Raw genomic sequence first — 22,160 nt, forward strand, 5'->3', positions numbered from 1 at the left:
TACATATCACCTTCATCTTTACAGTAACTCTGATCTGGGTGCTTGTACTGTATTCCTATTTAAGGTGTGAAAAACTGAGACCTAGAGAAATTAAATGCTCAGAGACCTACATGGTAAATGATGTAGTCAGGATTCGAATCTTGTCTGTACTTGTAACTAAGACAGTTTCCTAACCTGTAAGTAAATATTCTAAATATTTAGAATTTTAAAACAATAACGTATTTCCAGCCCGTTTTGTGTTGCTATGACAAAACACCTGAGGCTGGGTAGCTTCAAAGAGAAGAGGTCTATTTGGCTCATGATTCTGGTGTCTGAAGAGTTCAAGGAGCATGGGGGGTGGGCATCTGATGAGGGCTCTGTCTGCATCACAGCATGGTGGAGCCCCCTGACCTGATCACCTCCCACCAGGTCCCACTCTTAAAGGGTTTACCACTTCAACACCAGCACACTGGAGACCAAGCTTCCTGCACATGAACCTTTTAGGGGCAAACAATATGCAAACCATAGCATCTGCATTGCCTTTTCTGAGCCCAGGTACACGGCCTTATTTAAGAAATAGAAAAGCTGTGTAAGTCAACAATTTTTCTGCTAATGTATTAGTAATTGTCCCTGGTAAGTATCCTCTTTCAACAGATTATAGCAAAGATGAAGATGGCATGTTAAAGTTCTATGCTTATCCTTTGGGGACCGTTCAGTACCTGTGAGGAAGCAGGACTCCACTACCCCAGACAAAGGTCTGGAAGGCTTGATGTAAATACTGATTACTTATTTAAGAATGTTCTTCCCTCCTCCTTATATTCCAGTGGCCACTTAGGCTGTTAGTAGAGAGAATTCATTTGAAAATAGGAACAATGAAGCCCACTCTACCTAGAGACTGGACTGCAGGTGGAGATAGGAAGAAACAAGAGGGAGAGGGAGAGGGAGAGGGAGAGGGAGGAGAGGGATGAGGTGGAGGCCACGTTGGGGCAGGGCTGAAGAGGTGAGGGAGAGACATAGAGAGGCTCGGCTCAGCTGGGTTGGCAGTAAGATGTGTAGCAACTGGACGACAGGATGGGGGACACTCTTCCAGGTAGACTGCAGAGTAAGATTCTAAGAAATGGAGACATAGCAGGAGGGAAGGGAAGCACAGGTAAGAAGAGAACTGCAAACAGGGTGTTGTTTGACTCAATAGTCCACCCATTCAGCTACCTAAACATGCATACATACCCACCGGAATTAAATAAGCTCACAAGGCTTTATTAAGGACATGCAGTCAAAAACTTCATTTCATAAAGAAATTAATGAGCGCTAGAGAAGTAAATTCTCCAAAGCATACTGAACCCAAGTATTAGAGAGCCCAATCTAGTGATAGTTCTAATCACTCTATCTTAATCAAAGTCAAATCTTAAATCAATGTAAAATATTATGTTATATAACACATAATATACACATGCTATTTTTGCATTTCACCTGCCCATAAAATATTCTAAAATATTTCCTTTAATATATTCGAAATTTTTGCTTGTTAATATTAAAGGCAGTAATTCTTATGTGAATTATTTGGCAATAAGTAGAAAAGAATCTCAATATGGTTTGTATACAATATTATTTTAGCTTCTTGGAAAAATGTATTTTGGGGGGTGTAGTATATGTAAAATGTATATAGCTGTGTATTTATATATTGACTAAGTCATTTACCAGTGGCCACTGTGCTACCCTTCTGTGCAAATCTGTGTGGACGTACAAAGCAATTGTTTGGTCTCAACAAAGGCTTTCTCCTAATGAATTCATAGATCATGTCCCTCCCTTTGAATGAAACCTGCCTTTACATAGTGTTTAAGCCCAAAGGGTTCCCTGTCTCATCTGAAATAGGCCTGGGAACTACACCAATGGGAGCTCCGATGGCTTATAGGCCTAGAGTTTTTCTTGTTTTAAAGCAGGCAATAGCCAACTCATAGATACAGGAAGTAGACTGGAACTCATAGAAATTCCAACTGGTTATCACAGATACCTTGTCTCCCATGGTTCAAAAGGCAGTGTCACGCAAAATGTCACAGTGAGATGTGTCTACCTTTAAGCTTGCTATAGGAGGTATTTGCAGTGCTTTTCTATCATCCCTTCTGAGAAGCACTTACATCCAACAAGAATTTTTTCTTTTTGTACCAGGGATTGAACTCCAGTCCTTGTGCTTGCATGGCAGGAGGTGGAACCACTGAGCTAAATCCCTGGCCCTCCAATATGAATTTTAAAGTCTCTATAAAACAATTCAGTAGCAGCAAATTTACTATTTAAAAATGAATAAAACCAAGATAAATAGTGGTTTTAGATTGAGGAGGCTGTTTAATTAAATACACAGTGGACAGATACCTTTTTTTTTTTTTGGTACCAGGGATTGAACTTGGGTCCTTGCGCTTGCACAGCAGGCAGCAAAACCACTGAGCTAAATCCCCAGCCCCTAAGATACCATTTTTTAAGTAGGGGCAACTTGTTCAAGAATTTGAAAGTATCTTAGTGAAATTATCATTATTTTCAGATGGCATAATCCTCTATGTAGAAGACTCAGAAAATTCACCAAAAGACTTTGAATTAATAACCAAATTCAGTAATGCAGCAAGACATACAAAAATCAGTAGTGTTCCTGTACAATAATAATGAACCCACTGAGAAAGAAATTAGGGGGGGCAACCTACTTTCCAGTCCCCCTTCTGTCTCTCTTAGGCAGAAGCTTTCTTTCTGTCAAAAAACTTTTCCTACTCTTAACCTCTGTTGTTCATAGAATTCATTCTTCGAATTTAGAGAACATGAACTCTTGTTTCAGATATCTGGTAGGTTTGGGAGTTACATCTCTTCCCTCTATATCATTTTGGAGGTCTTCCACTGAAATTACTGGTCAGAGTTTGGGCCACCATTCCACGCTCCTAGGGCAGAGAAGGTGAGCCGTGTGGGTGCCAGAAGCACCCCCCACCCCGTGGAAATGAGAAGACACATACACAAGCCTCAAAAACAATCTGCTGGATCACCTACAGCAACCTCAAAGGGTAACGAGATGGAACAATCTGATACTCAACCACCTGGACTCTCTGAACTAGCAACAAAAGAGGATCTGGGAAAAATGAAATCAGAAATAATTACTTAGATAACAGCAAAGATTGTGGTCATGGTGCAAGACATGATTAATAAATCTAGACAGGACACAGATAAAAAAATAGAGGATCTGAGGAGCATGATGGAGTCCCAACATAGGAAACAAATGGAATCCATAAAACAGATACAAACAGATTTCCAGAGATTAAAAACTCCATCGAAAGTCTGCACAGCAGAATGAACCAATGTGAGGATAGAATTTCTGATATAGAAGAAAAGATTGCAATTAGTGACCAGGAAAAGAAAAATTGCTTTAAAATTGTAAAGGGACATGAGAAATCAATCCAGCAGCTGCTAGACGATACAAAGAAGAATAACATAAGACTGATTGGAGTCAATGAAGAAAGAGGAGAGAGTGAAGATGACATAAAAATCTCTTCACAGAAGTGATGGCAGAAAACTTCCCAAGGAGGGGAAAAGAGCTTGACATACAGATAAGTGAGGCATATAGGACTCCAGCTAGCCTTAATCAAAAAAAATCTACACATAGGCATATAATAGCTAGGATTCCAGAAATCCAACAGAAGAACAAAATTCTACAAGCAGTGAGAGGAAAGAAACAAATCACATACAAAGGAAAGCCCATCAGAATCACAGCAGACTTCTCAGTGCAAACCCTCAAGGCAAGAAGAGCTTGGAGTGATGTATTTCAAGCCCTAAAGGAAAACAGCCTCCAACCCAGATTGATGTACCCTGCAAAACTATCTTTCAAAATTGATGGAGAAATAAGATACTTTCATGATAAAGAGCACCTCAGGAACTTCATGAATACCAAACTGGCACTCCAAAAAATTTTAGACAATATCCTAGGAAAAGACAATGAGGATCACAACCCCAGGAAACCCAGCAGAATGAATCCATTGGGCGTCACAAATTAAACGCAAAGGGGGAGAATCCAACAAAAAGAAAAAGTCATGACAATGCTTTTAAAACTTTTAACTTCATCTCCCTAATGAGTGTGTAATTCAATCTTGTTATTGTACTGGTTAGTATTTTTCTGATTCTAGAGTTGCACACCTTTCCTTGTGCTGTACTGGCTATTTATCATCTTATGTCTACTTTTTAATTGGGTTGTCTATTAATGAGCTCTAAGAGTTCTTTATATATTCTGGTCACAGGTTATATGCATTGTAAATATGGTCTGTTTATTTTTCATTTTAATGATGTCATTTAAAGTTCTAAATTTTGATGGAATCTCATTTATCAATTTTTTTTCTTTTATACATCATGTTTTTTGTATCCTAGGTAGTTCTTGCCTACCCTGAATTCATAAACATTTTCCCTTATAATTTCTTCTTAAAGTTTTATCCTTTCAAGCTTTCATATTTAGGTTCATAGATCCCTTCAAGTTATTTTTATGTATGGAAATAAAGGGTTGAGGTTAATTTTTTATATACAGATACCAAGTGTTCTAGTGCTGTTTGCTGAAAACACTATCTTTTCCTTGCCTCTTGAATTGAATTTATATTCTATAAAATGATAATGTTAAATAATCTTTCAAAACTCAGTGGACCATATATGTGTGGTTCTATTTCTAGATTCTCTGTTTTATTCAAATGATCTATATGTCTTTCCTCACAGCAACATTGCCTTGATTACTGTAGCTTTAGAAGAAGTCTTAAAATTAGGTACTAATCGTCATCCAACACTGTTATTTTTTTGTTTGTTTGTTTTTTGTTTTTTAACTTTGCTAGGTCCTTTGTACTCCTACATAACTTTTAAATTTCAATAACCAATTCTTCATTTATAGCAAGTATACATAGACCTGAATTTTTATATATACCTTGTGTTTTCTAATCCTGATAAATTCAAGTACAAGTTCTAGGGGCTCCTAGAGATTCCTTAATATTTTCTCTGTAGATGATCATTTCATCTACATATAAAGATTTAGCTTCTACCTTGCCAATCCTATCCTAATTGTGTCATTTTATTGCCAGACTATTTTGGTTGGGCCTAGGTTTCAAAGTTTAATGGACAAATAAAAGTAAGCATATCTGCCCTTGTTCGCCACCTTAAGGAGAAAGCATTGTATTTTCTCCATTCATATAAGGCATTCTTGCTGGAAGTATGGAGTACATGTCTTTGATCTGTTGAGAAGGTTCTGTTCTACTTCTAGTCTCCTGATAGCTTTTACCATGAACAGCTGTGGAATTTAGTCCAATACTTTTTCTCCAACTAGTGGCAGGATTATATGGCTTTTTCCTTTCCTCTGTTAAAATGATGACTTTTGGGGATGGATCTTCCAATGTTGAACCAACACTGCCATCCCTATAACAAGACCACTTTCTACATCCTGCCAGATCTGACAGAATTCTAATAGTTTGTTTTGTTAAACAAATTTCTATCTATGTTCATACTTTTTTCTTCTATTATCTTTATCCAGTTTTAGGATTAGCACAATGTTGATTTCCTAAAATGAGGGGAGAAGTGTTCCTTTTTTTTTCTGCTTTAAATGTTTGATACAATTTATCAGTTAAAATGTATATGAGCCTGTTGTTGTCATATAGGTAGGTTTTCAAGCTAGGAATATACTTTCTTCAATAGGTGCTATTCAAATTTTATATTTCCTCCAGAGTTAGTTTCATTAATTTGTCTTCCAAGGTACTTCTTAGAAGTTGTCAAATTTATTTCAAAACAGATTTTTGAAATATGCTTTCTATATCCTTTAAAATGCTGTAAAATCTGTGGTAATGTCTCCTAGGTCTTGATATTTTAATTTTAAAAATGTATAATTGATATTGTGTAATAGGAAGTAAAGGTCTAAAGAAGCAGGGGAAGTGGGAGAGGTAGGGAAAAGGAAAGAAGGGAAAAATATGAGAAAAGGAAAAAAACGAAACAAAATCTTTGCAAATAGGGAAGGGTGGAGGGGGTGAAGGGAGGGCAGAGGAAAGGGAAAAAAAATAAGAATCAAGATATTCATGCAATGGTACAAGATCCCAATGATGTATATAAATGTATTTTATACCTAAAATGTACTAATAAACTTAATGGGGAAAAAGAAAGAAAGAAAAAAAGAAAGCAAGAAAGGAAGGAAGGAAGGAAGGTAGGAAGAAAGAAAGAAAATATACCATTCACAATAATACTAAGAAAAGGTAAATTCTCAAGAATTAATCTAACTAAAAAATTGAAACAAGAACTACACTACTACTCTGAAAAAGGAGATCAAAGAGGACATCAGAAAATGGAAAGATATCCCCTTTTCCTGGATAAGCAGAACCAATATAGTCAAAATGGGCATACTTATAAAATGGATATACACATTTAATGCAATCCCAATCAAAATACCAAGAGCCTTCTTCACTAAACTGGAGAAAACATTCCCAATATTCATATCAAACCAGGAGAGATCCAGAATAGCAAATGCAATCCCAGGTAACAAGAGCAAAGCAGGAGGTATCACAATCCCAGACTTGAAATTATATTACAAAGCTTCTGTGATAAAAACAGCATGGTATTAGCACAAAAAAAGACATGTGCATCAGTGCAACAGAACGTAGGATGCAGAAAAAAGCCTAAGCACATTCAACTATTTGATCTTTGATAAAGGGGGCAAAAACATACAATGGAGAAAAGACAGCCTTTTTAATCAATGATTTTGAGAAAATTGGCTATACACATGCAGAAGATTGAATCTAGAACCATATCTCTCACCATATACTAAACTAAAATCAAAATGGATCAAATAAGTAAGTGTTAGAAACAACCTACTGTAAGATAAAACAGGTAAAACTTTTGAAGTCATAGGCATAGGCAAGGACTTTCTGAACAGAACACAGTTGTACAGGAAATAGTACAGAGAATCAATAAACGGGACTATATCAAATTTAAAAGCTTCTGCACAGCAAAAAGAAAGAACCAGTAGAGTGAAAAGACAGCCTAAAGAATGGGGAAATTTTTCTTCCAGCTATTCCTCACACAAAGGACTAATATCTAGACTATATAAAGAACTCAAAAAATTAGACCACCCCAAATAAAAGACCTAATCAAAAAATGAACAAGTGAAAATGAGCAGACATTTCACAGAAGAGGAACAAATGGTCAATGAATACATGAAGAAATGATTGACATCACTGGCCATTAGAGAAATGTGAATCAAAATAACATCAAGATTCCATCTTATCCCAGAAAGAATGGTCATAATCAAGAAATCAAACAATAATAAATGCCAGCAAGGCTTGAGGGGAAAAGAAACCATCTACATTGTTGGTGAGTATGTAAATTAGTACAACCACTTTGGAAATCAGTATGGAGATTGCTCAGAAAACTCAAACTAGAAATTGCATTTGACTTGGTTATTCCTCTTCCAGGTATCTTCCCAAAAGAGTTAAAGACATCTTCGGCCAGGGATTTAGCTCAGTGGTTTCGCCACCTGCTGCGCAAGTGCAAGGACCTGAGTTCGATCGCCAGTACCAAAAAAAAAAAGAGTTAAAGACATCTTATTACAGTGATGCATGCATATTCATGTGTATAGCACCACCATTTTTAATGCCTAAATATTGAAAGCAGCCTGTATCTCCATCAACAGACGAACAGACAAAGAAAATGTGATATTTACACACAGTGGAGTACTACTCTGTCATAAAGATAAATTTGAGTCACTTGGAGGAAAACAGATGCACCTTGAGACCAAAATGCTAAGTGAAATAAACCAGACACACAAGCTTAAATATTGCATGGTCTCTATTGTATAAGAAACCCAAATTACAAATGAAGAGCAAAATAAAAGACAATAGGCAGTAAGAAGACAGATTTTTCTCAAATGAGAAGGGAATTAAAAGGTGGAAGAGGAGAAAAGAGGGAAAGGAGATGAAAAGCGGAATTAAGATGTGTTGTGTACATGTACCAATTCCACACAAGAAGTGTAAACATTATGTGCTGCAAATATTTTTCACTAATAAAAATATAGTAAAATAAGACATTAATTTTAAATTGCCTAGAAAATAAATAGCCTTCAAGAAGCACGTATCGCCAGATGAGTGACACACACCTGTAGTCCCAGCACTCAGGAAGTGGATCGCCTCAAGTTTGAGCCCAGCCTGGGCTACATAGTGAATTCAAGGCCAGCCTGAACTACACAGCAAGACCCTGTCTCAAAACAAAAACACACAAATCTACGGTTATCCTAGTTTTTGGACACAGAAATAGAGATACATAACTAAGCAAAATTTTCTTTTCATCTTCGAATTTGTAATTAATGTCTTTCAGAAGTATACTTGAAATGAATAATACTGTTAGATAAAATTGCTCTAAAAGATTTGAAATGTGATTCAGTTATAGTTAACATAATTGTGAAGTCCTAAGAATTTTGCCCACCATCTTTGGTAAAAACCAATCCCAAGAGACTAGAGATATACAGGCTGATGCCAATTCCAACTCTTGCACTGCAAAAAGGTGGAGGGGGACCCTGTGAATCAAGAAATTGTGAAACGGCACAAGTAAACCTCACCTTCTGTGCAGATTATAAATAAAAACAGAATGATCAAATTATAAATGGAAAAGTTTATGACACTTTCAAAACGGTGCTCACTGAATTACTACTATCTTGGTCCATACAACCAGACTAGATATAGACTTCATTTAATTTATACCTGTGTGTTTATGCAAAGTTAAACCGTTGAAATCTTATAGTCAAAGTATCTGAATCAGCAAAAATAAAATCATTATTATTTGGGAAACTAAATATTCGCCATGATGAATATCTTAAGTATTTTGATCAGTGAAATTTATTTATTTAGTGGTACTGGAGACTGAATCCAGGGCTCACACTGAGCTCCACCCCAATCCTTTTTAATTTTTTTCTTTTTTTTTTTTTTTGACACAGTGTCTTTCGAAGTCACTAATTTACTCAGGCTGAGCTCAGACTTGTGATGCTGGGATTACAGGTGTGCAGCACATCTGGCTCAATTTAATTGCTCTTATATGACCTTATGTCTGGAAATTCTCTGCATTTGATATGTAGTAAACTGACTTATTACAAGAACAGTAAACTAATTTATTACAAAACAGATTTTTTTCTTTCAAAAATGAATTTCAGGGTTCAGTCCATATGCAGTCCCCCCTCATGTTAAACCAAAAAGTCCTAATAAAGCCTCTTTAAGATGAAAAAAAAAAAAATGAATTTAATGATTACCTGTTTTAAAATTCTGATTTACAGGTCTTTGTTGCCCTCTGCTGGTTATGTATTTTAGTTGCATTTCTTTTTGTATGCGGGAGAGGGGGCGCGCGGGAGGGGGCGCGCGGGAGGCCGTTGTGACCTCCTCCCCCGTAACGGCAGCCGCAAGGGCTGAGGGCCAGTGGTGAGACTGCGCCCGGGAGTGACCCACAGCCTCAGAACAGGGACCGCGAGGGAATGGTCAAGCACAAGAAGAAGTGTGGAGAGGCGCGTCTGGAGCCGCCCCGGACCCCCCGCACCAGGGCTAGGGAGCCGGAGGGGGAGGATCCGGGCGTGGATGAGGCCCCAGGGAGCCTGGACTGCCTCGCGGGGCTCCTGGCCTGGGTCCTGGCTTGGCTGTGGGAGAAGGCGCGCACCCTGCAGCTGTTCTGGACCCGCCTCGACGCCACGCTGGGGCTCGGTGAGCGGGCGGGAGGGCGCCGGCCTGCAGGGGTCGCTGCGGTCCGACCGGACTGAGATGGGGTGGGCGGGACCCGGTGAGCGGGTGGGAGGGCGCCGGCCTGCAGGGGCGGATGTGGGGCGGACGTGGGGAGGACCGTGGGGAGGACCGTGGGGAGGACCGTGGGGCGGACGTGGTGCGAACGAGACGCTCTGGAGGAGCTGAGGCCGCGTCCAGGATGTGCCCAGCCCTGTGTTTAAAAGTTACCTTAGGACAGCCAGTGTCAAAGGTTGTAAAAATGGCCGGCTGCCTCTCATGGACAGACATGATGTTGCTGTGCATTTGAAATGAAACAAAATAAAGGAAGTGGTTATTTCCCCGCATTTTTATTAGTGCGTATTAGTTTTACAGATGAAGGGTTTCATTTTGGCAGATTTTTAACACACATAACTTTCTTTCATCATTCTCTCCATCACCCTCCACCCTAGATTCACTTTGGTGAGGGGTTTCAATGTGTGCAATGTATTTTGATCGTATCTGTGTTATTTTAGTTGAGATGATTAATAGTGGAAATGTCACAGGGAAGTGACTCCTAACCTGTTAGACCTCAGATGTGCTGGGTGCATATCTCTCAATAATCGAAAAATGGATATGAAGACAAAGGAACATAAGAGTAGTAACAGTTTATTGAGATAAAGCTCCTGAGAGACAGGAGGGGTCCTGAAAGTGGGTTACCATTGAGCTTTCTTGTCTGGGGGGTTTATAGGCGACTATGACCACATCTCAGACCACTCTGGGCCAAGCTGAGGCCAACCTGTGAGGTTACAAATATAGTAGCTTAGCTGATATGGATCCAATAGGGAAGTGAGGCACATAGCAAGGGTATATGGCAGTCATCACTAACTTCAGCTTATCTATAATTTGTGGGTCAGGGCTTCTGGTCAACCACCTATTCATCTGACGCTGAACCGGGTGGTGCTGATTGCAGTACAATATCAAGCTGCTGTCTAACTTTAGAGAGGCCTGCAGGTCTAGCTCTCTTCCGGTTGGTCTCCAGTTACAATCTTGATATGTCTCATCCCTGCACTCATTCTTTTCAGGGCCCAGTTGCTCTCTGACTGTTAGTTTCTGTCTAACTTATCTGTCTGTAATAGAAATAGGGTCAAAGTAGACGATATGCTACCCGGCATTGAAACCCATTTACACGTGCTTGAATCTTGCTGTAGAGTTTTAATATCTAAAATTGGAGACTTGTTAAAATGTAAGCATTGGAAAGTTTCTCTTTCTCCATTCATAGCCCTCATTTTCTGTAGCTTGAGAGAGAAAAATGTTGCTATCTCAGTAGAACCAGTTGTGAGCTAGGCCCTGGTCAGGCGGCTGCTGCTATGAACAGAGATGTGGATAACTCTCCATGCCAGTTATTGCCGTAGGTCTACACCGTGTGTTGGTTGGCTGATGTCATGGTATGAGAATGAGTCCCCACATGTGGCATGGTGACAATACATGAGTCCTGTGTAGATTTTACCAGCTGTATAATTATGGCCACAGACACATCCCAAAGACTGAGTCAGCAGGGGCTGGGGTCTGTCACTGAGAAGATACCAGATGAGTGTTGAAGCGATGACTGAGCATGGCAGTGTTTCCAGAGCTCAGAAGAGGGAATTCATGCTTTAGGGTAGGATGTGGGAAAGGAGATCCGCAAAATCAGCAAAGACGTTCAGGAAAAGATGGTATTTGAATTGTAACAAAGCACTAAGCTTTGGGTGCATGCAGCTGGTGCCAATAAGTATTAGGGGCAGGCAGACTGCAGGATGGAAGTCAATAGCTCTCAAAGCACAAGAACAGTCAGGCTGCAGGAAAGTTCCTGAAAGAAGAGGAAGATGGAATTGGGCTGAAACATTGTTTGACATCAGTCCTGAGAGCCCAATTCAAGGATTGGTTTGGGGCATTTGAACCTCATTCTTTTGGAAGGCACTGATTGGCTCTTCTCTTTAGAAAATGTTTTTAATGAGACAAAATCACATAAACCACTTTAAGTTCATTAGCATTTAGTACACTGACTGATTTTTAAATATGAGGGCAACTTGACCAGAAGTGTGGTTCATAGGGAACTAGACGAAAGTGCATAGGTGGATTGGAGATGGACTGAGAAAGGAGAAAGAAAGCATGATTGGAAAACCACTACTAGAGTCCAGGCCAATGATGCAAAGGAGGATAGTAACAGTAGGCACGGAGAGGAGAGGACAGAGTCAGAGTTGATGGAGACAGATTGAAAGTACTAGATAGATGGCCAGGTAGAAAAAGAAAAGGGAGGAGGAAGGAGAAGAAAGTTCATTCAAGAATGAAGATTATGGATTTGGAATTTATCTTCCTAAGAATGGAAGTAAAAGTTTAAGATTGGGTGAGATTGTCAAGGGATACCAATGTGGAGGGGAAAAAAAGGCATAGAGGAAATATACTTTGGGAAAACTCTTAAACTTTCAGAGAGGAAAGGAAGGAAAAACCAGACTAAGTGTGTAAAATGTGAGTGTTCAGAAAAATAGAACTAAGAGAGTCAGTATGACAGATGAGAGAGAGAAAAAAACAGAAGAATCTAATGAAATGGTGTGGAAAGATTGAAAAGCTTAAAAATTGAGAGAGCTCATTGATTTTGATTACAAAAATGTTGTCGGTCATATAAGAGAGTTATGGAACCTTGTAAGAAAGAAATAGGGCAAGAATCTTGTCACTGAATGGGAGAGGGAGGGAAGGGCTGTTGGCTCAGGAGAAGTGATTTAGGTTCTAGAGAAGGAGAGACTGAAGGGAAGCGCTCTGGGGAGGGAGTGAGGTGGAGGATCCAAGAAAGGGAAGATTTGAAGGAGCAAAATCATGGAGCATTTGGGATGGGATAATGAAGGCCCAACTTGAGAAGCTTGCTGTGGAAAGAGGAGAGATGCTTTCTCTTCTGAGGTGATGAATAGAAAAGCAAGGATTACTGTAGAAAGAAATGTTTGGAGATGTAAAAGTGGATCTAAAAGAAGTTAGGAGCCCTTGTTCCCCTTGGTTTTGTTTTAGGAAAATAAGAAGCTGCCTTCTGAGGTGAGCTGCAGGAGATGGGAGCAGGGTCCAGGGTGAAGAATTGCAGGTGGGAACAGGGCACCCGAACTTGCTTTAACCACAAATGAAAGGGCTTGTGATCAGCACTTCATGCATTTTTCATATTGGCCTCATCCACCTGTCCCCATCTGTCTGTCTCTCGTGAGTTTGCAATGTGTGTTGACTGGAGGGACTGTAAGATACAGAGAAAAAAATAGGATCTTGAGGAAGATAGATGGATTTGATAGCATCTTTGTTCCTTTCTTTCTTTGTTTTTTTTTTTTTTGGTACCGGGGATCAAACCCAGGCCCTCAGCTTGCGAGGCAGGCGGTGGAACCACTGAGCTAAATGCCTGGCCCTGTTCCTTTCTATTTAAGTACCATATGTAAGAATTGTACCAGTATGTGTAATTTTCAGAAAGAGAATACTAATATGGTTAATTGAAATAGTTTTTTATATTTCCTACAATTAATGAAGCCTCGGCAGAGACACATCTGTTTGGAGTTTAGAGAGAAGGTTTTAACTTTAATTTCAGAGAGGTTCTGAGTGTATTAGGTAGAAAGTGTCATCCTAGGGTTGAGAGAATTTGCTTAGCATGCACCAGGCCCTGAGGTCCCAGCACCACCAAAAATAAAAGATGTGTTTACATGGTAATAAAAATAATTTTTTTCTTTGAAGATCCAGTGGGTAAACCATTTAAGCTTGTAGAGCATGTAGTATTTCTGTTGTATCTTCATCTTTCTTTTCTTATTTTGTTGTCACACCTTTTAAAAACATTAAACTCTTTTTAGCTTACAGGCAGTAGAAAAATAGACCTCAGGCTATAGTTTGCTGGTCCAGATATAAAACAAGTAAATCTGACAAGTGCTAAAAATGAGCCCAGGGTGGGCGGGGGATTTAGCTCAGTGGTGCTGCCGCCTGCCTCACAAGCACAAGGTACTGAGTTCGATCCCTCTTACCAAAAAATAAATAAATAAATAAAATGAGCCCAGGGTCAGAAGTCATGTGGGGAAGCAGCTGATGCATGATTGGGAATTTCAATATTGCATTTTTTAATTGAATTTATTTTGTTAGCCAAGCTGCGTAACTTTTTAATTTTTTAAGAGATTAAAGTTGGTCGTCTGTGAGATGACTCAGGACAACCATAAGAGATGTTACAAAATCTTAGACAGAAGGAGGACTTCTTAAACAGTTAAGTAAATTAATTTCTCCATGCCAATGAGGAGAGGATTCTTGGAAAATTATCAAAATCAGTGCTTTCAAAGCTCTGGAAATTAACCCAAAGCTAACAGCAACTCAAAGAACATTAATTCAAGCAAAGATGTAGACCCTCCATAAGAAAAACAGAGCTGTGATGTGTTAACTTGTTCCGGCTTGGTTTCCTCTCCCCAGCCATCCTCCCCAGCATTTCCTCAGCCCCAGCTGTCTTTGGAAACAAGCAGCTTTCAGTGACCTGGTGACATAGCTCGCAACTCTTCATTGAGCCCCTCACTGAGGAGGGTGGATCTGTCTCAGGACTCTGTCCAGGCTTGGGCACAGGGATGCTAGAGCTCAGGAGAGCTGACAGTTCCTCAGGGCTGGAGGTGAGGGCCAGGCTTTCACATGCGCTACTGAGGAAGAGCTTTGCTGCCTTTAACCATCCTCTGAGGAGCCCGAGGGACAGGGTTCCAGAGTGGCTCCCATAGGCTAGGGTTTTCCTAGAAGAATCTCGCTGAGCATAATGTCCATATCTGCTTCTCCAGAAAATTTTATACAAAGAAATCGAGAATAAGAGACAACAGAGAAAAATACTGGAAACAAAAAGCACAAAGACCTCAAAATCACCCCTTGTATCAATCTTACATATGGTCTCAAGGGAGGTACAAACCCTGGCAGTCTCTTCCTTTGCTGGTGTCCAGTCCCCCTGAGCGTGGGGAGAGGTTAACAGGCTTCTCAGCATGCTCCCGGCCCTGGAGTTGTCCCTGTGCTCCTAGGACAGAAGCAGTTGGCCACCTGGCCTTGTGTGTGCTCTCTCTAGACAGAAGCAAGTGCATTTGAAATGCTTGGTTTAAAGGAATTTATAAAGCAGCGTCTAATGACTTTCTTTTTCTCTTTTTCCAGCTGCCTTTGTGGGAATTCTGCATTGGTAAGGTTTAGTTTCAGTTGAAATAAAAAACAATTGGATTAAAATTTGCCATCACAATTTGTATAAAGTAAAACAGTTTCTGGCTATGTGAATAGAACCTCTCTGTATACCAGTGTGTGCACATTATTACTTTTTATTGTACAGACTTCATATGTGAAGCAGCATTTACAAAATACATGCATTAGGGAGATAGTAACTTATGAATTAAAATACCTTTGCTTTTCCAAAGAATTTACCACTGTATTTCTTGAAATATCTAGCTTTTCTAGTGTATTTTGCAGTTTACTTGATTATCTCTTCATTTTATAGTAACTGAGTGTTAGCAGTGCTTGCCAGTTGGAAAGCAATAGCAGTGAACAGAAGGTTCCTTCGTGCTGGGGTGAAGCAGAAGTGAATGACTCTGAGCCTTCAGTGTGTATGCACAGGCACTGTATTTCACAGTGTGATCTGTGAGTAACAATAGTATGGGAAATGAGGCTGCTTTCCCGTTGGCATGCTCTCATTTCTCCGCAGCTCCAAGGCTTCTCCTCTTGGAAGGGTGGGATCTGCCCCATGTTCTGTTGCACAGTGCTGCTGTGGCCCTGGGCCTGCAGGGAGCTCTTGGTGTCAGCAGCAGGGCTGGGATGGTAGGAGGCAGGCGCCAGCCCCTGTGGGTACCCGTGACGCACATGGAAATAGGGCTGAGTGGAGAACCAGAGTTTGCTTTCTTTTCAACTTCATTGAAAAGCACTACATAAATTAAGGATAGTGCAATTGCAGACTATAAATTAATTTGTTTGTCACATATGATCCTTTTGTCACTGCCAGTTCCTGTTGAGTTGCACTACAAAATATCTTCCAGTTCAATCCTGTGTTCTTTGGCATTTAAAGTTGGACCTTCATGCGATGTTATATTTATTTAAAAACTGATTTAATCTAAATTGATTTTATTTAAAATTATATTCTGAACACTTTTCAATAGTTACAGAGGTATTTCCCAAACTTGGTACAGTGGGCCCTCGAGTTATGATTGGCCTGACACACAAACAACTTGGGTTAAGACTGGAATTTTAGTTTGGTTTTTTTTGTTCTTTTGTTTGTTTGTTTGTTTGGAACCGGGGATCGAACTCGGGTCCTTGCACTTGCAAGGCAGGCAAAAGAACCACTGAGCTAAATCTCTGGCCCTGGAATTTTAGTTTTAACTTATGAACAAAGTCTTGAGTTATAACCTGAATGCCGGCCACTTGTGCTTCCAGATGGTCTCAGATGGATTTAACCCTTAATAGTTCTGGAAGGAACATGACAACATCCTTTCCTGTGTGGGGTTAAATTGAGAAATCCTAGGCCAGTGTCTCTCTAAGGACACTGAGATCTGCATGTATACAGGAGAGAGATTTTGAGGGCTGTGTAGAGGAGCCTGAGCCTTCAGTTGACCAACATGAGTTACAACCAGCCCTTGGGAATGAATTGAGTTCACAAGTCAAGGGTCCACTGTACTTGAATCGCTTGTTAAACAAAAACCTGCCTGTGTTCTCATTTAGAGGTCTGGGTAGAAGGAAGAGAGGGGAGAGCCACAGGGATTTTAGATACACACACAAGAAAGATTAAGAACAGAGTTGAGGAGGTGTGTGCTGCACTGGGTTATAAATGCCCTGAAACATGCAAGTTCATGAGCAAAACTATAGCATTGACTCTGTATTTGTTATAAAAATGTATCTTTTCCATTCTATGGCTTTCTTACTTTGCCTATCTATGACTTTGTTATTGCAGTATTGATTCTGAAAGCTGTTCTTATTTTAATATACTACTTCATTTCTTTCCCCAGGATACATTTAACAACACTTTTTGAGACTGACTGTCATTTTTCTCACCTTTCAACTTTGGAACGCGAGATGTCTTTTCGCAATGAAATGGTTAGTTCTTTCTCCTAATGAGTTAATTTGTGCTTTAGAGTAAGACTATAAAGCAGAAATTTGTTAGGAAGGAAATGGATTTCTGGTGAGTGGTGTTATACATTTCTCCTTTCTGTCTATATGAATTTTCCAGAATACCAGGCACTTCAGCCGCTGCTTTTTATTTCATCTGTATAATCCCTATAGTGCTTTGGAGAATGATATGAGAACATTTGTATGGCATTTCAATATTTTATTTTATTTGGGGGGGGGTACCGGGGATTGAACTAGGGACCTTGCGCTTTCGAGGCAGGCGGTGGAACCGCTGAGCTAAATCCCCAGCCCCCATTTCAATATTTTAAAAGTATTATTTCCAGTGACAGGGTATAAAGTGTTATTAAATAAAGAGGATAGCTGTGGCAGAGTCTGGGCTTCAATGGCAGATCACTGAGTCCAGACAGCAGTTCAGATTTCTCTGTACAATGGTTGGTCAGTTACCTTCCTGATACTGAGTCATCTCCTCTGTTAATTAGAAATAATGCCAACCACACAGAGTTTTCATAAAAATAAAAGGAGATAAATGAACAGAGGCACAAATCACAGTTCCCAGCACAAAACAATATCTTATTATTAATAACAGCTTACATGGTGTGATCAAAATGTATGGTGAATGTTTAAGTTTTTAAAAATGTATGACAGCATGTGCTAGTCCCTTTTCTCAGTGCTGGGACAAAATACCTGACACCCACAATTTAAAGGAGGAGAGGTTTATTTTGGCTCACATTTTCAGCCCTAGCCTGTTGGCTCCAAGGCAGGATGGCAGGCTAGAGGGCCACGGCAGGGGAAAAGCTGCTCACCTCTTGGGAATAGGAAGCAGAGGGTGGAGTCGAAAGGAGATACAACCTTCCAGGTGATGCCCGCAGTGACCTGTCTTTTCCCACCAGGCTCCACCCCCTAAGAGCACGTCAGCTAAATGCCCCGTAATCCAGTCACCTTCCAAACACAGGAGGCTTTGGGGGCCATTTTGGATCTAAAGTATACCGCAGTAAAAGACATATTGTCCTTACCCCCTCAAAATACTCCTCCTCGGTTCACTTAACACACTTAGCCCGTCACTCTTGCCACTCTCTGACGCAGTTCCGGAGGTCCTCTCTGTAAGTGTCTCTACTTGTGCTGTCCTGGCTGCCTTGATGTCCTGAATCACTTCAATACTTTTAAAGTTCTGTCAAATAAAAGCATTCTAATGTGTCCTCATCCCCTTCATTCACCGATGCTGGCCCCATGCAACTTCTGAGTCTTCCCCAAAGTCAAAATGAGCACGAGGGCAGGGGATTTAGCTCAGTGGTTTCCCCGCTGCCTGCTAAGCAAGCGCAAAGACCCGAATTCGATCCCCGGTACCAAAAAAAAAAAAATGAGCACAAAATGTGAATGTTTTGAATGGATTCAGGACATCGAGGCAGCTACAACAGTGCAACTGAAGACACAAAAGAGAACTTCCAGAACTGCTCCAGAAAGTAGCAAGAGTGATGGGACAAGTGTGTTTGAAGTGAAGGGGAGGATTTTGAGGAAGGTTCATGGCAATGTGCCTTTTACTCTAATAAATACTTTTTTAATTTAAACATTCGCCATATTTTTAGATCATACTTCATATTTATATATTTACTATTTCCCTGTATACAGGTTTTTGCATATTAGATAGCATTTAATTTTTACATTGCCTTCTTGTGCATCTAAAGAAACCTATGAACTCATATTTTGGCAATCAAAACTATGAAAACAGTTCAAACATCTTCAATTTAGAAGCTGCCGGTGTTGCTTAGCTGATCAAAAATAAACCAGTGGGGGCCGGGAATTTAGCTCAGTGGTGCTGCCACCTGCCCCAAAAGCACAAGGTCCTGAGTTCATTCCCCGGTACCAACAAAAAATAAAATAAAAATAAAGCAGTGGACTTCCAGTTCACAGGATCTGCCTGCAGCTTGTGCACTCGGGAGTTTCTCTGCAGATGGGCACTGGAAAGAGAAAACAATGCCCCAGAAGAGCTCAACAGACCTAAAATATTCTCAGAGCAGAGAGTTGTGTTTTAGTGAGAGATATTCGAGGTAGCCGCTGGAAGCTTCCTAGCACTGCCATGAGAGAATGCAGCCTGTGGTGAAAGATGGAAAAAACGACATAAAAATGGAGATGGACACATAGAAAATTAGAAAACTCCTCCAGACCACCATGGACAGAACCCAGGACAGGAAGTCCTAACCCCGGGCAGAGGCCGGGCTGAGGGCAAGTGAAAGGGAAGGGGAAGGTGGTAGAGCAGATGCCCAGCATCCTCTGGGCTCTGGTTCCATCCCCAGCCCTGAGGAAAACCGTACAGGGAAGGGGGAAAGCAAACAAAAGCAAGCAAAGGACCTTGATGTCGTAGATCCTTCAAAAGGAAAAATGTCACATGGGACAGATGTTTGATTGGCCTGTGTATATTGGCTTCAGCTCCCACTCAATGGAAAAAAAGAAACAACTTGTTTTCATATTTTAACTTGGCATTTTTTATTTAATTCAAAATAACTCTTCCAGTATGTTTGGGAAGTTGAATAAAATATTGTCTTTGATGAATGGAACCAATTCTGGATACTGCCCAATGGCTAGGTATAATCAGACACCAGATCCACTCAAGAATAAATGTGGTTATACCATTTGTGCTTATTGTCAGTAAAAGGCCAAAGACCAAGACCAGACCAGGCCACAACAAGCCTTTACTAGGGGAATAGATCTGCCAGGCTGTCTCTGAACAAAGGGGAGTCAAAAGCAATATGGCAGGGGCAGGGAGAGTCTTTTATAGAGACTGGGGTGGGGTTTGTAGGGGCTGAGGTGGGGTTGAGTGAGGTAGTGACTAGGGAATGGAGGAGCCCGTGATGTCACTAGGTGGTAGGAGGTGAGCGAGTATTAGGTTACTTTCTAGGCGGGAACAGGGGCATGCTGGGAAGAAGGGTTTGTTCTTTGGTGGGAGCAACCATCTTGGCATGACGCCACACAGAGGAGGGGGCGAGGCACAATAGGAAGAGGGCAGCTACTATACATAATAACTGCTGAGGTAGTGGGAGACCTATCATTTATAACTTTGTAATTATAGTCAGTAGAGATAAAATAAATGTTATACCAGCAAAATTGAGTGAACTCAGGTTTTTAAAAGCTGTTATGTAATCATGGTATTAAAAAATGTTATATCAGTGGATCTTATAAATAGTAATTTTTGGAATTTTGATTTGTATAACTCAGGATAAAAGAAACTTTTGTGTGTGAAGAATAAAATAGCAAAATAAAACAAGAATGAATATAAAGTTAGTGTAGATTATTTTTAATCTTTGGAGGGAGGAGAGTGTTTTAAACAGTTTGACCCTTTATTTGTTTTTATAATTGATGTGGTCCTTTGCTTTTCATTTTACTTGAAAATGACATATGGATGAGGGAAGTAATGAAACAACATGCTTTTTTTTTTTAAATCCTCGAGTTTTAAATCAGCAGCACCTTTTGGCCTAGTGAAGCCATGGTTTTGTCCATTGGAGTGAGTCACTAATCACCCCCTTTCCAGTACCCACCTCTGTGGGCAGCAAAAGCCACCTAACGTTTACCATTTCGCTTGTGCAGAGTCAGACATGGGGCTATGAAGTAAGACGGAAGCATGAAGTTCTGTTCCCACGGTGTGCTTGTGATCTTGATATGTTCTTTCTTAAGAGTACGAGGAAAAAGAAGCAACTGTATGCAAAGTTGTACATGGTCATGAAGGGATCCTTGTTTATGATAGAATTTGTGATACAACACATTCCAAGCACAGGTGTAAAATCAAAAGTATATTGTACACATATTTTAAATCACTATTTAAAAAGCTAGCCAGGTGTGATTACATATGCTTGTACTCCCAGTACTTGGGAGACTGAGGCAGGAGGATCACCACAAGTTGGAGGCCAGCCTAGGCTACATCGTGAGTTCAAGGCCAGCCAGAACTATATAGCAAGACTCTGTCTCAAAAAAGCAAAAGAAGAAATAAAGAAGGAGGGGAGGAAGGAAAAGAAGAGCTTGTGGAAACATTTGATCATCTTCAGACTCTGAAAATTTCAAAGTTTGAAAATTTTCCAGTTTACAGAAAAATTGAAGGAATAGCTCAGTGGTAATCGGAAAATACATGCTGTCTGTGCCCACTAATGCAGATGGAGGTGTAATTAAGAATTCTTATTATTAATCTCTTTTTTTTTCAGAAAAAATATGTTCTAAAAAGTTATAAAATTTTTTTTTACTCAGCGATAAAGAGAATGAAATCATGTCATTTGTAGGAAATGGATAGAACTAGAAACCATCATGTTAAGTGAAAGTTAAATATCACGTTTGAGAAGTTAAATAAATAAATAAAGGAGAGGCAGCAGGAAAGCAGGAGGTGGACTTTTGGAGATCAAGAAGGACGTCACCCAGAGAGGGTAGAAAGGGAAAGGGTGTGGGTGGGGTTGAAAGTGATTGGGATATGTTAAATGCACCTACCAACATCCCAAAACAACCCCCACCATTCTGTAATATTAACATGTACTAATAAAAAATTTAAAATGAAACAGAATATTTTAAGGTTTTATTTATATTGACCTTATGTGCCTTATTTTTTATAAAGGGACTCTATTATTCTTATTTCAAGACCCTTATTGAAGCACCTTCATTTTTGGAAGGCCTGTGGATGATTATGAATGACAGGCTTACTGAGTATCCCCTTGTAATTAATACAGTGAAACGATTCCATCTTTATCCAGAGGTGAGTGCTACTTGAGTCAAATAGTACTTGTAATGTGCTTCTTTCTTAATCAGATAAAGGCACTAAGTATAATGATGCTAATAAAAGGGAGGGGACCTATTAGGTTGATTGTATTAGTTATACTTCCTTGTATAGTTGAATAGAGTATCGAAAGTTCCTTTCTTAATATACAAAGGTCCCAGTAGCAATGTTCATGTGAACTTAAAGAATAAAGGGTAGTATGGGAGATGTGGCCAGGTAATAAACCAGCCAAATGAGAAAGTGAGTCATGAGCGCTGGAGAGGGCTCTCCATGGGTCGGTGGGGCTTGGATAGCATGTGGGTGGGCACGGTGACCGCATGAAGGGCCAGGGAAGTGATGAGCAGGACTCTGCCTACAGCAACAGTTCATTAGTGAAGGAAGGTTTAAGGGCTGGAGGTGTAGCTCAGGGGTAGAGGTTTGATCTGATGCACTGGTGGACGAAAAAAAGATTTATTTAGTCACATAGCCAGAAATCTCTGGGTATCTTCTAGTGCTTGGCCTTAAAATTTTTTAAATTTAGTATGGCTTTTATGGGAATCTGAATGGCAAGGGCTAAAGAAAATTAGACAACAGAGACTTGCGGAATTTCAAAGTATATGGGGGCAGGGAGGTCA

General features: G+C 40.1%; 1 protein-coding gene across 7 annotated transcripts in view; it reads left to right on the forward strand.

Annotated features, from left to right (window-relative positions):
- The first annotated feature begins 9,375 nt into the window (after positions 1-9,375).
- The window catches only part of LOC101697194 (putative C-mannosyltransferase DPY19L2), a 69,626-nt gene continuing 56,841 nt past the window's right edge, over positions 9,376-22,160 (forward strand). For 4 of the 7 annotated variants that reach the window (XM_021254595.2, XM_021254596.2, XM_021254597.2 and 1 more), the window contains exons 1-3: positions 14,708-14,874; positions 16,679-16,766; positions 21,388-21,525. In XM_021254595.2, the coding sequence (XP_021110254.2) occupies positions 16,746-16,766; positions 21,388-21,525 (159 nt within the window). In that variant the 5' untranslated portion in view covers positions 14,708-14,874; positions 16,679-16,745. Of the gene's footprint in view, positions 9,696-14,701; positions 14,875-16,678; positions 16,767-21,387; positions 21,526-22,160 lie in introns of those variants that run through there. The other 3 variants (XM_013070401.3, XM_021254600.2, XM_087196423.1) reach the window with 3 other exon arrangements.

The sequence above is a fragment of the Heterocephalus glaber genome, unplaced genomic scaffold, assembly GCF_053883595.1.
Source record: "Heterocephalus glaber isolate CG9 unplaced genomic scaffold, H.glaber_assembly_v1.0 deba00001610, whole genome shotgun sequence".
In the NCBI taxonomy this organism is placed as follows: Eukaryota; Metazoa; Chordata; class Mammalia; order Rodentia; family Bathyergidae; genus Heterocephalus; species Heterocephalus glaber.